The 16,064-nt window shown below is 38.1% G+C and overlaps 1 protein-coding gene across 3 annotated transcripts in view; it reads left to right on the top strand.

Annotated features, from left to right (window-relative positions):
• Positions 1-14,692, top strand: part of itih6 (inter-alpha-trypsin inhibitor heavy chain family member 6) — a 29,232-nt gene extending 14,540 nt beyond the window's left edge. The window contains exons 7-17 of one of the 3 annotated variants that reach the window (XM_088930549.1): positions 2,270-2,386; positions 4,055-4,226; positions 4,702-6,021; positions 7,851-7,883; positions 8,401-8,418; positions 9,421-9,480; positions 10,652-10,672; positions 11,300-11,338; positions 12,268-12,381; positions 13,496-13,879; positions 13,993-14,692. In XM_088930549.1, coding sequence (XP_088786675.1) covers positions 2,270-2,386; positions 4,055-4,226; positions 4,702-6,021; positions 7,851-7,883; positions 8,401-8,418; positions 9,421-9,480; positions 10,652-10,672; positions 11,300-11,338; positions 12,268-12,381; positions 13,496-13,879; positions 13,993-14,249 — 2,535 coding nt within the window. In that variant the 3' untranslated portion in view covers positions 14,250-14,692. The remainder of the gene's footprint in view (positions 1-2,269; positions 2,387-4,054; positions 4,227-4,701; positions 6,022-7,850; positions 7,884-8,400; positions 8,419-9,420; positions 9,481-10,651; positions 10,673-11,299; positions 11,339-12,267; positions 12,382-13,495; positions 13,880-13,992) is intronic. The other 2 variants (XM_088930557.1, XM_088930567.1) reach the window with 2 other exon arrangements.
• Positions 14,693-16,064: the final 1,372 nt, after the last annotated feature.

Genomic DNA, 16,064 nt, shown 5'->3' on the forward strand with positions numbered 1-16,064 from the left:
CGTCATTAAGTTGAGAGCTACCTCATGGTTCATGTGGGACCTCTCGAGAGGGGAACAGTGTTTACCAGTTGGCTTCAAATAAATTCATGTCTGTAGATTTTAGAGAAGGTCCTAAACTGAAATCAGTGGGCAAATAGAAAACAAAACTTGATTAAACCAAAATTGTTGCTTACCTAATAGGACCTAGCATTACAAAACAGCAATTAAACATCTTTTACAAAATGTGCTTTGATTGTTTAATGTTTATTTTCTCTATTAGTCCTTACTTTAATTTAGGTGAGTCACACTCCTTTGAAGAGATAAACAGTACAAGTTATATGGTTCACACTGACTTATCATTGAAAGGGAACCTTTAGTCTGCAGAAAATTAGCACAACTAAATAATTTAATCCTGTTTGGGTCAGTGATGTTTTGATTAATTTCACAGTGTTTTGGAAACATGTGGCCTGTTTGCATCACTGACTATATTTCATGGTAATGGTAATTAATTAGAATGACCTCATTCAAGACCCAAAGCTCAATTTCTGTGTCAGTTCATTTAATTTATGAGGCAGCATGAGCCCATGTTGTGTCATGAGAGTTTGACACTTAAAACACCAGTAGTCAATCTTATATAATGAATTTAACTTGGAAAACAAAGGACTATATCAGGGCCAGAGTTTGCTTAACATTTTTTGTGAAGAGGATTAAAGCTATTATTTATAATTAGACTCACTCCTTTCTTTGTCGTGTTTTTAGAGGTTCCATTTAAAGTTGATGACTTTGCTAAAGTCAAATCAGACAGTTGTCAACTGTGGTTCTTATCTGTTCAATGTGACAGCTTTCAATTAATTAGCTATGGAATTGAGGTTGTTTTAAGACATAGTGCTTATTAACACTACATGTCATAGTTAATTTCTGTTTAATTTGAATTAAATTAGATTTGAATAGGATTTGAATTTCTCAACTTTTCAGAGATTTAATTTCAATATGAGAATCTGCAAAATAAGAATTAGATGCCTTTTTGTTAAAGTGGTAGAAACAAAATTAAGTTCCTTGATTTTTGCACTTGCCTTCAACTATTTATCAAGCAAACAAGGCTAATGACATTCAGTAATGATTAAAATATGTACAAAATATTGTGAACAATCTCTCAAAGGGCCTTTATAGTTTTGAAAGTAGACCTGTTGTCTGTATTGCATTTGTCAATTCTCAGGCCAGTGGTTACTGCTAGAAACAGCTGTTATGTGTAAACTCACCTTACCATCGTGGCTAGGAATAAATCAAACTTTCAATGCATCTACCCAGAACAAAACCCAATCTAAAAAGCTAGTTGTTTGTTTGCCGATAGGCAGACAGAGCAAGTCACAGACAAACAGAAAGCCACTATCAAGTGAACTACAGAACCGATGTCTCAGACCAGTCATTACAACTTGGTAGCAAAATAAATTCATTGACAGTGAAGAAATATTTTACACATTTCAAATAAAGCACAAAATCGTGAACTTTGTGAGAAAGTACTGTAATGTTGCCATGTCGTCGCAAACTCCTGGTCTCACCACAGGAGAGAGAGAAGTCGTGCGAATTATGATGTGATGTGGCCCTTCCTGCTCACTAGTCACTGTAATCACTAGTGTAATGTGATGTCCGAGTGAAGAAGTACAGGTTGTACAGCAGACATTTCACCCCAGAAATGATCCAACGTGGTCTGCATGCAGAGTTAACAAGTAGTATTTGTCAGCAAAATCATCTTAAAAACGAGAGCAATATTTCTATTGGATTAAAAGAGATGTATTCAGAAGTCTGCTTCTTTACAATGTAATAGGGCCACTTCACATCACCGGAAGTTTTGTTGCCCCGTTCTGAATGGCAGAATACGGTGCTGCGCATAGCTGGACATTTGGTCTCTTTTGTGGTGTAAATTGGGGGTTTTCCAAGTTACTGTGTACATTGTACTTTCATTGTAGTTTGAAATGCACTCATCAATGCTGATTCTTTCGAACCCCGAAATATAAAAATAGTATTGCAGTTCCCCTTTAAAATTGTGTGTGTTCAATAGTTTCTGATAAGAGTTTTTTGATTGACAAGATTAATGTCTGTTCCATTTTATGCTTTTTATATAACAGTTGACATTGCATAAAATGCATGTTTTATCAAATTCATGGAATATCTCATTTATGACACACAAAAATAAAGTGTTAGTGTTTTTCTCTGTCTCTATTCTACCTTATGCTCTATTTTACACGTACAGATTTTCTTTAGTTCTATTTTGTTCTGAATCTCTCTGCAGATCTACGATGGTTATTTTGTACACTATTTTGCTCCCAGAGGACTTCCAGTTGTACCCAAGGATGTTATCTTTGTGATTGACACTAGCGGCTCCATGCTTGGGACTAAAATTAAACAGGTACAGAAAGTACATGTGAAAAATAGCATCCTTTTAAAGGCAGAAGGATGGTATTTTTAAAAAGTTTCTTTTAATTCTTTTAAAGGTTCTTCACCAACATTATGTAAATGCCTTTCATGAACGTCAGTGATTAGTTAAGATGCTTTGACTTTTCAAGTAGAAAAATGCAGTCATTCGTACTCGACATTTTACGAGGAAAACTATAGGTACACATTAAGATAAACAACTGAACAAAGTTTCTAAGTTATAAATCCTTTAAATTACTCACCCTTGATCACTCCTCCCCACATTCCTCCTCACACATAAAACCATAGAGGTAGGGAAAAATATAATAATTTTACAGATAATCAACTTAATAAAACTAAAAATACAGATCAAGCAGTAAAAGATCAAATTCAAAAGAAAGACAAAAACTTAACAAAAATTTAAATATGGATAAGAAAGTATACTAAAAGTACTGGAGAGCAACTTCTTAGTGAATGCAAGAAAATATAATCTAAGGTACTGTACATTCTTCCTGCAAAAATCCATCCATCTTTTTTCCAATGGATTTGCCATACATTTTCTTTATTAAGAAAAAGTACAGAGTACAGAGTCATGGGAATTGCTGGAGCCTAACCTGACAAGCAATGGGCACAAAGCAGGACACACCCTCTATGGGATTGCAGGGCATTGCAGGGCACCTGTACAAATCCATTCACAGATTAATTTTCTAAACAATTTATCCAGTATAGGGTCTTGGGGGACCCAGCATCTATTCCAGCAAATGATGGGTGCAAGGCAGGGTACACCATGCATGGGATTGCATACAGTACATGCACAAATCAAGTTAACAAAAAGTGTGATTTAATACATTTCAAAATGCCATGTTGTCATATTCATTGAACTGTTTGAAAACCTGCATAAAGTCACAAATCAGAGAGAAGAGCAGATGCCCACACTCATTTGTATCTGTATGTGTTAGCTTGGCCTTGGACAGACGGTGATGCCAACAGTCAGTGGGGACAGCTCTTATTTGCTGTAGGGGTGGCAATAGAGTAGCTATATCACCCTGCAACGCATAACTGGCAACCAACTGAAGCTCAGCAGGTGTGAGCCTGGCCAATACCTGGATGGGAGATATCCTGGGAAAGCTAAGGTTGCTGCTGGAAGAGGTGTTAGTGAGACCAGTACGTGGACATTATACAGTAAAAAGGGTGCCATCCTTTGGATGAGACAAAAACCCAAAGTCCTGACTCTCCGTTGTCATTAAAACCCCAGGGCATTTCTCGAGTAGAGTAGAAGTGCTACTCTGTTGTCCTGTCAATATTCCCTTTGGCCTTTACCATTTATGGCCTCCTAATAATCCCCAATGAACTGGCTTCATCACTCTGTCTCCTCCCTGCTGATAGCTGGTGAGCATTCTGGGGCACTCTGGCTGCCGTCTCATCATCCAGGTGGGTCTACAGTACACATTGGTGGTGGTGGAGGAGAGTCCCATTACCTGTAAAGCGCTTTGAGTGGAGTGTCCAGAAAAGCGCTATATAAGTGTAAGGCATTATTAATTATTAATACAATGGAGAAAACCTACTAGTTTTGATAAGTACTCAATTAAATATGAACACTACAGTCAGATGGATGCAATTTCCCTGTGTGACATAAGGTCCTGACATCTGATGTTATCCACAGACTAAGGAAGCAATGAAAATCATACTCAGTGACCTACGAGAAAATGACTACTTCAACATCATTACCTTCTCCCATTCAGTGAACACCTGGAAAACAGAAACCACCATCAAAGCCACACCAAAGAATGTGAAGGAGGCCCAAGCATTTGTGAAGAAAATTTCTGCATCAGGATGTAGGTGTACACTTAAACGTCCTGTTTTCTTTAGCTTAAAGCAGCTAGAATGCAACTATTGCACTTCACAATAAAAGAAGTATGGCTTTAGTCTGTCACACAGACTTTTCTAGCATATTTTGTTTTTGCGTAGTGTAGTTTTGAAACATTCACAAGTGCTTTTCTAGACATCTCTTGAAAAATATTTCACAAGGTAGAACTTTATAAATATTATTTTATGCACTTTTAGTATCCAGACTGTGTAGTGGGTAACAACTTTGGCAGTCTTATCTGCACAGCATGGAATCAAAAATAAGATAGATCGTCTGATACTGACAGTATGCTGTCAGTGTCACACATGATAAAAATATTTAAATTATTTTCACTTTACCGTTTGCCAAAAGAACAGTACTTAGGCTATCCTTTTCATATATACTTTTTGTGACAATTTTTAGGAAAATATAATAAAGCTACTTTATTTTGTTTTTCTCACCAGCAACAGACATCAACTCAGCTTTGCTCAGTGCAGCCAAGCTGGTCAACACCAAGAACCCCAGGAAAGGCTCAGGCAACCATGTGCCTCTGATTATCTTCCTCACAGACGGGGAGCCTACCACAGGTGTGACTTCTGGGGACAAGATTGTCAAGAATGCCAAAGAGGCACTGGGGACAGCCTCGCTCTTCGGATTGGCATTTGGAAATGATGCAGATTACCCACTAATGCGCCGTTTATCCATGGAGAATCGAGGGGTGGCACGGATGATCTATGAAGATGCGGATGCCACCTTGCAGCTGAAGGGCTTTTATGATGAGGTAGCTAGCCCGCTGCTCTTTGACATCCAGTTAAACTACATGGATAACCATGTCTACGATGTCACACGGGCTCTCTTCCCAAACTTCTTCCAAGGATCTGAGCTGGTGGTTGCCGGCCGGATCAAGCCTGGAGTCAAGGACCTCAAAGTCAAGGTGAATGCTATGGATTCTGAGAAGCAGCTGACTGTGGAGAATGATGTGACTGTCCCTAGTTCAGGCAATGCTACCTTTGGGTGCCCAGGGGATCTACAAGGCATCTCAGGGTTTGTTCGCAGGTTGTGGGCCTACTTCACCATTAAGGACCTCCTCCAAGCCAAGCTGAACAACACAGATCCGGCAACACAACGTATCCTGACTGAAAAAGCTACAAACCTGTCACTGAAGTACAACTTTGTCTCTCCTGTCACATCCCTGGTTGTGGTCAAGCCTGATACTGAAGAGGCAAGCTTGAATGCCACTGCTACCACCACAGCTACAACAACTACAACTACAACAACAACAGCTACAACAACAACCACAATGCCCACTCATACCACAAGTACGGTAACACATACTCCATTTCTTTTTTCCAAATTGGCTCTTCACTCCACCAAAAAATCAGATACCACAACTACTTACAGCTATAAGACAAGCAAGCCCAGGCCTGAAAGTGCGCCTAGTACCAAGTTCCCTGACCCCCCCAGTGGTCTCCAAACTACAGGTCGAGTCCTACCCACCTCCACCTCCTTCCCTGCCAAAACAGTCGCCTCCCCTGAATCCCAAAGTAGAACTGCTACCTCCGAGCATCGCCCCACCACTGCCAGTGCTGCCCCTGGAGGCCTGTCCACTAACCGGACAGATGCTTTTTGGGTGACGGCCCCAGCTCCACCCCCAGGCACCACTGCCATGCCCCACATCACTGAGATGGGCACCGATATAGAGATAGCCAGATTCATCAGTGCCACATTCATACCCATGGTAGGGTTCACAGAGGAGAAGCTTTATGCTGGGGAGGCAATTCAGGGTAAGTCCAGAGAGTCTCCCCTGTAAAAGTGCCACTTCCCTATGCCACTGCAAAGTGACACATCCCGTACCCTGTTGCATGGCATACATGGGGCAACTTTTGAAAGTTGGGAGAGGCTTTGAAAATACCACTTGCAGGGAGATCTGTGCAAACAGAACTCCAGAAGGCCAGCAAGCGTGTATTTATCTTTTTTTCCTAACCAAATTGCTTCTAACCCCCCATTCCCCCCACAAATATCTCACTCAAGGCAAAGTCGAGCATGAAACCAAAATACAATATACAGTGTATGATTAACTATGACTTTCATGAGTGCATTTTCTCCTAAGAGTACAAGCTATGTCAGTCAGTTGCTGAAGTGTAACTCGTTTAGCTTGTTAATATTAGGAAATATGAAAATAGCAGCTCAAATATTTTGGATTGATTAATAAGGTTGATTATATTACATGTATGTAATTGGACCTCTGTTATGTGCTCTTCACATGCACAGTAAAAGTTATACTATACAAGCAAAATTTATATTCGTACATCATTTTGGGGCTATATGGTTTTCCATACTATTGTGTACAGAGGCTCCAATATTGTTTGTACGTTAAAGACACCAGCTTCCTGGACATATAAATGATTCTTTTATGCCACTTAAGATAGGCACTCTAATTATTTCTAATAATTAAATATCATTTCTAAATACACATTTATGCCTTTTCTTTGAGTAACAGCTTTACTGATTCCCTGCATTGAGTTCAGTATTTGGCTTTAAAAATAAAACCTCCTGCCAACAAATACAAAATGAGTTTTACCACTTGCCTTCCTGATGGAGACATTACGCAATGTTTCTAACACTATTGCGCAAATGGTAGATGTACAGCCTCCCATTTTCTCTGCTCTGAATGTAGTTTGTGGGAACAACATGTTGATATACTGTAGAAAAAGAAAAACTTGTGTTGGCTAGATGATGCTTTGGATATTTGCTGCCTCACAGTGCTGGGGCCCTGGGTTTAATTTCAGACCTGGGGTGCTATTTGTGTCACGTTTGTGTGGGTTTCCTCTGGATGCTCCTGTTTCCTTCCCACAGTCCAAAAACATACTGGTAGGTCAATTGGCGTTTAGGGAAGTTGGCCCTGGTGTGCATGTCTGTATGTCTGGCCTGTGATGGACTGGTGTCCCATCCGGAGTGTACCCTGTCTTGCGCCCGCTGCTTACCAGGATAGGCTCCAGCTCCCCCACGACCCTGAAATGGAAGAAGCGGTTAGAAAATGGATGGATGAATATTTGCTGTGCAATTGTGTTACAACACAAAAGAACTGAATCAACTGCTAGCATTAAATAGTCTGTGTGCAGACTGATCCCTATAGTCCGGTTCTTACTAGTTTGATACTGTGTTATGTCTTCAGCTATCTGTTACCATGAATGGTCAGCAATTGCGGGGCACAACTGACTAGTGCCGCTAATTTTCAGTATATTTAAATCTAGCAAAGGTTTCCCTGGCTTCCTTAGCCACTGAGACCACTTTGGCAAGTCAGCTGCCTGTGAGCCTCCCGGGTTAATGCTAGGAGCTGTGTCTTTCCACTCATCCATTTTCACTCCTCTTTTTGCACTGTGGGTTTGTGAAAAGACCTGGATGACCGGGCAGTGCATGGTTCAAAGGCTTTGTGCTTCGTAGTTTCTAATAACAAGCAGGCGTTTCTAAATTTCTAAGTTTCTAAACCCACTCGTTTAGCCACTTGTCTCCTTCATGGTCTTGCAAGCACCAGAGGAGAGCAAAAGTGAAACAATTTGCAAACAACAGCATAGTATGAGATGAACTTGGGTATATCTTTCTTGTTTTTCAGATGTTTCCTCTGTCGTTCAAGTTCAGATAAAGGGTAATCTTTTACACTGGGTTTACTTGAGATTTAAAGTATTTAATTTGTTCAGATACTGTATATGAATCTGTGGTTTTGACTGCAGTGCTGTAGCAGCTTGAGCCTTGTGGAAAAGTAATTGTTCTTCATAATGTAAATGTTTCTTTCTTTGGCTTTAATATATTTTTATATACAGTTAAGGGAATAACTAAATTTGACTCCAGTGGGAATTTTAAAATTCATAAGCATAGTTATAATAGTTACAGCTATGGTAATTTCTGGACAGATTCATCAACTAGAACTTGTCTGACAATATCTTCACACTTTTGCCATGTAACATTATGTGGGATGTTATGCTGAATTCTGGCAACATTTGGCTTGATCTTGTGATCAGATACTTTAGTTTATAGAGATAGGACAGGTTTTCAAAAAATGTCTATGCTCTTAATGAACCACATGGTTGTTGTTGGAGACTGTTGTTATATGAATGAGATTTATAAACTAGACTTAAAGTTTTGTTTCCATTATTCTTTTTTAGATACTGACCAACATGAAGGTGAGTTTAATCTAATCACGATAATCAATTTATTGTATATCTAACAGAGCTAATACTAACCCAGAGTAAATATACTACAACATATAAATCATCGTATTCCACCTTGTTATATTAATTATAACAATTAATTAATTATAACTTTCGCTGACCTGCTGAATGAGGTGTTTGGTCTCTGCAGGAGTTGCTGCTGCTGTCTTACTCTAAGGTGAATCAGAAGGTGGCAAAGTTAGAAGCACATTATTAAAAAAGTGGTAGGTAGGACACTTACAAGCTCCTGATCCAGCTATAACAGTCCAGCTAAAAATCTTAGAGGTCAAGACGATCTAAACTAAAGAATTTAGATGTACATTTAGGCATGTAAAAATATTTAGAGAAAAAGACAAGCTCTAAACCAAGGAATTAAGATGTACCTTTAGCACAAGGTAATGGTAAATGTATTTAATTTTGGGCGAGAACAATATCCAATAGGGGGAAAATGACTTAAATAACAATGACAGTAACACAGGAATATCATCTAGCACATGAAATGTGCATTTGAATGTCATATTGTCTGTTTAATATCTTGAACACTTTGACCTTGCAAAGATCAAATGACACACATAAAATTAACGTTAAATTTCTCATAAGTGGTGCAATTTCCCCTCTTGGAATGACTCATGCAATGTGATAGACTGGCGTCCCGTCCAGGTTATATCCTGCCTTGTGTCTGTGGCTTGCCAAGATAGGCTTCAGCTTCTCTGCAACCCCATGCTGGATAAAGCAGTTAAAAGATGGATGGATGGAATGCATCTTAGAGATGAGTGTTGAAAATGTGAGTTCCAATGCAAAGTATTTGAGGTACATTTGCGCCAACAAGGACATGGTTTATTGATAGAGCTGCATTAATTGTGACTCTTCATCTCAATATACAGTATAGAGTAAATGATATAGAGTAAATGATCGGTATGACTGGCTCCTTTTATAAAGCAAATAAATGTTGATTTATTTATTGTCTCTTTTCAGATTTTTATTACTATGGTGAATACAATGACATCGTCTACCCCGAAAATTATTATTATGACTGTAAGTTTACATGCACACTAATATTTCATGTAAATGTTTCTATTTGGAAGTACAGTATTTCAAATGTGGATAATCTGAATCAGATACACAGAGCATTAAAGTACCTAGCTGATTACTAATACAATATTAGTTCATGTAATACTTGTTAATACTTATCTCTGTGCATCAGACTTTATCCAGCAATTTGAGGTTTGTGTTAACTTTCCTATCAAATAAAGCAATCAATAATATTGTGAAATATGTCTACTTTGAAAACAATGTGTGACTTTATGTATATTTAAGGATGTAATAAAATGGCAGACTAATATGCAAAACAGCCAGTGGAGGATTTTTCTGAAAACCTCAACATATTCCAGTTGCACCAAACATTTGAAGGTGGTTTTGTCCCTTTCATAAAATAGTTTGTTGCTGGGAAAGTAAAAAAATAGAAGACTGTAAATACTATTTCTTTGTGGAACTTGGACATCAGAGTCAAATCAGTGCTCTTTCTTGGGACTCACTAGTTATTACAACACTTCATATTGCCCACTCATTGAGAATTTGCCTTAATTTGTGATCACATTTTTGATGATTCTGACCTGTTTGAATTAAAGATTGAACAATTGGAGACACTATTGGAGTCTTTATGCAAATTGTACTATTATGCTGTATTGCCACTGAGGTATCTTTTGCAAAGCAGTGTATGTGTCCAGAAAATATATAAGGCTAAATGTATACACAATGTAGTTATAAAACTACTGTAAAGTAGTTATAAAACTACTGTAAGGATGAGGCCATGATAGCTTTAGGATTAAAACCATTTTGTATAGAAAAATGTGGCTAGTCAATTAAAGGTTATAACTTTAAATAGAGAAATATGTTAGTACCTTGCTAGACCAATTGCTAGACCAATAATTCAATTAACAAAACAATGCAATTTGTGACCCACAAAAGTGGTCACAAAAGTGACCCAAAATGTTATTCAATGGGAGTATTACTAGCACTCCTTTATGAGTGCATATACTGTATACAGTATATTCAAATTACAGTGTCTGTACTAAAAAAACAATTGCTTAAAGATGGCAATTTTGAATAGCTTGAGCTGCTTTTTTTTTGGAAAGAACAGCAGCTCATTAAAAACATTTTGTTGGCACTGAACTAACCAGGTCTTATTTATGTTTGTTCATTCTAGTGGATTCTACTCCTTCTAATGGTAAGTATTGTCATTCATCTAACAACAAAATGTTTTTTTAAATAAAAACATGATTATACTTCATATTTTATAGTAGTATTATCTTGATCATTTGGGATTCTGAAAACTAAAATGTTACAATTATAAGCCTCACTGCATTCTTATATCACAATTTGTATTGAAAGGCTTCAAATTATGATTATTATAATAAGGCTATTAGCTATTATTGTCAAACTACATTAGCTCATTAGCATTTATTCATTTGTTTACTGCATGGGCTTTTCAGTTCACATTTTGTGTTCAAAGTGCACAGTTGTGTAAAACCATGTGTATACAGTTTATTGGATCATGTAAATAATAGCTGTGATACTGTGCACGTCATATGGAGAAGAGACTTTTGAAAGATATGATATTATTGTGTGGTGGAAACCAACTTCAATGTTTACTGTGAGTACTGTAAATTGTGCTTATGGTTTATGAGACTCTTGCTGCATACCTGAAAAAGTTTTCCAAAGTAATGCTCACCATTAAGAAGTCAAAGGTGAAATCAACATTGTTTTTTGTGATTTACGAAACGTCAATCAAAATAAAATTGATTGATACAAAATACACAGTGTCTTGGAATAATTCATATACTTGTGTTTATAGTTGGGTCTGCAAGTTCCAGGCTTATTTTCGCAGGTTCAGGTAAGACTGAGTGATTGATTGTGATGACAAAAATCAAATGTTTTTACTTTTATCTTGGAAATGTTTATCGGGTTCTTTTACAAATTAACAGAATAAAAAAAAACACAGTTGTATGCCAATATGAAAAGTGGAGGGAAAGTAAACTAGTCTAACAAATGTTATAAATAACGAAATGAGTCTGTAGAGATTGATACAGATTTTGCACTAGCATAGTACATTTAGCCACACATCTACGAGCCCAATTTCTATAAATGGACACAACCAAACACAAGTCAGAGATATATAAAGTCTTTTCTCAGCCTGCAAAATATTTTTGTTTTGGCTGTGGTTAGACCTGCCAGTTAAATGCATTGTAGCTACAGAATGACGGTAACTTGTGAGTCATTATGGAGCAGGAGTAGGTTAGGGCTTTTCGGAATAGTCATATTCCAATAACAAAATATAAATTAGTCTCATAATCCAAAAACGCTCACTCCCCAAACAGACCAGTAGTGGTGTCAGTAATAAATAGAAGAGGTAGCAATGCTCATCTGGCTCCAAGGGTATGGCATTTGCACATTCGGTGTGAAAGAAAAAATATATTAGATGGTGTACTCAATTATTTAAAGAAGGCTGTTTATGTCTCAGATGCATTTGCAACAGTCCAATTTGTCTGCTTTCTATACCATATAAAAGTAACCGGCAGGAGACTAATTTAGATATTAATTTTAGTCATACAGAGAGCAGACTAGATTCCTTGCAGTGGGAGTTGAAAAATGTGCTATTACTGCATGCTGAGGTCCAATGTTAAAAAGATTCTTGAGTTTTTTAAGCACCAGTCCACCAGTGTTGGCTACCAAGAGACATTAGCTGGAATACAGCTGTTGAATGTGGATTTTCCTAGTTTTTGGGCGATGACAAACTCCAGATTGTGTTGCACTCTCTTTCAGCTGATGGAGACCCCCACTTTGTGGTTCATCTGCCCAAACTATCAGAACACATTTGCTTCACCATTGATGGGCTGCCCAATGATGTACTGCGACTGGTAGATGACCCAGAGAAAGGTATTTCAGCAGAACCACTGTATATTAACTTCTGGCTATTTCTTGTGGGTGAATGTCTGTTCTTTTAAGAGGTCGATAAGGTACCTCATTTGAATGGGAATTTCACATTCCCAGTATCTTGTTTGAAGTAACATCCTTTTAAAATTATTAGGGTGAAAATTTAGGACATTATTTGGAATAAAAATGTGCAGTGTCAAGGATATGGCTATCCTGGCAGGTGACTCCTTAATTCTCGTGTTGTCATCATTGGTAAATCAAAAGCCTCTAAAAACTTTCAAAAGTTTCAAAATCCACCACCAGGTAGTTTGTTGTACCTTTTAACTTACCATTACCTAAGGCTCTTGGATCCAGGAACATTGCAAACCCCGGGTTCAACAGGAAAGTACTGAACTCAGATAGAGTCACAGAGAAACTAGGATGATTAATTCTTTACTGTTTACCATAGGTATAAAATAGAAAAAAATGGGATTACACCAGTTTTACTTGGATTATTTAGCAACTGTATATGGTACATAGGCATCTATACTGCAGGCCTCTAATTAGCTGAGGTCAATACCTCATATATACATATCTCAGCCATTGTGAGAAGTAGTCTCCTTCAGTATTGCTGGAGCGTACAAGCAACTCACATATGATTTACTGCACATCATTGGAGAGACAAAGCATGACCTTGATGCCCCCCTCAGGGTGTGATCATTTTCTCTGCTTGCCTGTTACAGACTGGTAGGATATATGGAGCAAAATGTTTAAGTTAATAGTTTCATACAGTATGTTTCAATTTGGAATATCCATTTATTTTTCCTACTATATACCCAGGGTATATCCTTTTCACAGCTTCTGAAAAACTTCCTAAAATTAAAGTACATACCATGGAGAGACACATCACCGTTGAACATGCCTGAATTTCTAGTGTCTTGGTCTCAAATCAGCTCCTGTCCTTCCTTGTTGACCCTACTATGACCATCAGATTTTCTGTAGGGGTATCCCTAGTACTTAGGAAGTGCAACATGAAGGTCTCATCTAATATGCTGTATATGGCCTACTATAGCTAGGAATACTATAACAAGAAGTTCACTCACTGCATGCTCAACAATTTTACTCTCGCTTCCTGCAGGCTTAACTGTGGATGGCCATTTAATGTGGGCCCCTTCAAAAGTAGGCTTTGAAGATAAAACCAGGACTTACTTCAGTCAGCTGAGCTTCTCTTTGAAGATGGGAAGCGCAGAGCCCTGGAACATCACAGTGACCCTGGGTTCTATTGTCTTGGAGGGGGAGGAGCAGGTTACGTTGTTCACCGACAGAACAGGCACTGTCAAGGTGCGGGACTTGAAGATCACGATAGATAGCAACCAGACCGCCTGGGTGACAGTTGGACAAGACATTGGATTCATGGTTCTCTTCCACCACTACAAACACCCTACCTATCTACAGCTCAGCCATCTAGGTCTCTACATTGCCAATGGGCAAGGCCTATCTCCAAGTACACATGGTTTACTAGGTATGTCAAAATTTAAGAAATTATATTCAATGTTCTCATTTGTTTACATGCTGCCATCAGACATATCAACACCTTGATGGAGAGGTCTATCTATCTCTGGGTTGTCTCCACAGGCCAGTTCCAGCACGCAGATATTGAGATACTACGAACCACAGATACTGTAAGACATGCTGAGGTCAACACCGAGGGCAAGCAGGCCATGGGAGAGCTGAGACGCAATGGGGAGAGAATTCCCATTGTTCTCGTGGACAAGAAACTAAAAGATTCAGTGAAGAAAAAACACGCTGGACAGTGCTGGGTAATTGCAAAACCTGACGTGGAGAAGCTGATAGGTGGAACATATCAGAGTTTCGTGGTAGACCACCTGTAGATTCTCACCCTCCATGTATAGCTTACTTATATATATAACACAAAACTCTGTATATGGAAACTTTTGCAAGAAAGAAATATCACAATCACTTACTGCTACCCACCATTGTATGCCTGGAATTCTAATGACTATCAAAGACGTTTTTATGACAAAGTGTTTAAACTAGGAGAGAAAAAGACTTATACCCCTTTGAAACCATCTCTGTCATATCTGCTTAACATAAGACTATAGTGTAGTAAAGAGAATTCAAATAGGAGTTCAATGCTTCATTACCACGTGATGAGTATGATGTATATCCAATATTGAAATTTGTCTATTTTTTCTTCCCGACAAGCAGAACGTTCATATTGAACATGAGAAAAACACCAGCAAGTGCAAGTCTAAAGTATTGTGAGGAAAAGAGGTGGACTCTTGACCTGTAAATTATGAAGAACTTGAAGTTTTTTTTTAAACTTAGGGAGCTTGGGTCAAATACAGAGAAATAAGAGAGCAAAATACTGCTATTCCTGCCTGCACATCTAGTGCCCACTGATGGAAACCTGAAACTGAACACAGAATGGGATGTTTTTGACTTAGTTTCATGTCCAAATCAGCTGTGCTCATTTTCAAGATATCCTTACGCATGCAGCTCATTCTAGTTTTTACTTAAGGATGTCTGTCTGATGCCAAATAAGACTATAGCAACTATAGGGGTCATGTAGAGTATTTCTTTAGAAAATGTCACAATATAGGAAATGAATGATGACCTTTCAACTGTTAAAAGTGAAAAGCTTGTCAGGATGCAAAAACTGAAGGACAAATTGCTATCATATAATCTAAATAGCAATGCGGATTTGCAAAGATACACCGAGCTGCATTTCACAGATCTTCCGTACTCTTTGACATGAGCATCAACAGGAGCCAGACTTTGCTGGTTGTGCAGGCATTAATAACATTGTGAAAGGATCTGTAATGGTGTATGAGAGGTAAGGTGTATCACGAGACTGGGAGGGAATTTAGGTCAGGTGACAATGCAGTTTTTTTTAACAAAGAGGTTACAGCAGCACTGTAAAAAACAGAAACATGAGTTTTTTACACAAATATATACTTTGTATAGTGAAATGAATATTGTCAGCACTTAAACTGTAAAATGTAACCATACCATACCTTTGTTACTTTTTTAAAAATCAAGCTCAATAAACTACTGTTTGGTTTGCTCTGAAACAAATCAAAAGATACCCACATTTTGTTTGAACAGACCCAGTTCTTTCACACTTTACAGTATAGAGTATGCATAAGTGCATACATTATCTGAATAAAAGAATAGAAAAATAAAAGTAATGTTATACTTACAGGAAGGCAACCTTGTGACACATTACATGTTTTCTAAAGCAAATTGGACATCAGTGTGTAGTTAAATTATATCAGAACTATAATTTAACAAGACCACAATTACCTTATCAATTAAAAGACTAACAAAAACTGAAAGATCCCATGCTGACAATCCTTCCTACAATCTTGAGACAATATGGTGTCACCTTAACTAACATTACCTGGATTATACCAGTATTTTCTCATTCATTAATAAGATAAAAATTAGTAAAGGGGGATGGCACAGTGTCTAGCATTGGTGCCTTACAGCGCTGGGGTCCTGGGTTCAATTCTGGGTCTGGGGTGCTGTCTTTGTGGAGTTATGTTCTCCGTGTTCACATGGTTTCCCTCGGGGTGCTGCAGTTTCCTCCCAAAGACATACTAGTAAGTTAATTGGCCGTGGCGTATGTTTTTGTTTCTGTGTGACTGGCACCCTGACCAGGGTGTACCCACTCTTCACCCTTG

The sequence above is a fragment of the Atractosteus spatula genome, chromosome 2 (genome assembly GCF_055471065.1).
Source record: "Atractosteus spatula isolate fAtrSpa1 chromosome 2, fAtrSpa1.hap1, whole genome shotgun sequence".
Lineage (NCBI taxonomy): Eukaryota > Metazoa > Chordata > Actinopteri > Semionotiformes > Lepisosteidae > Atractosteus > Atractosteus spatula.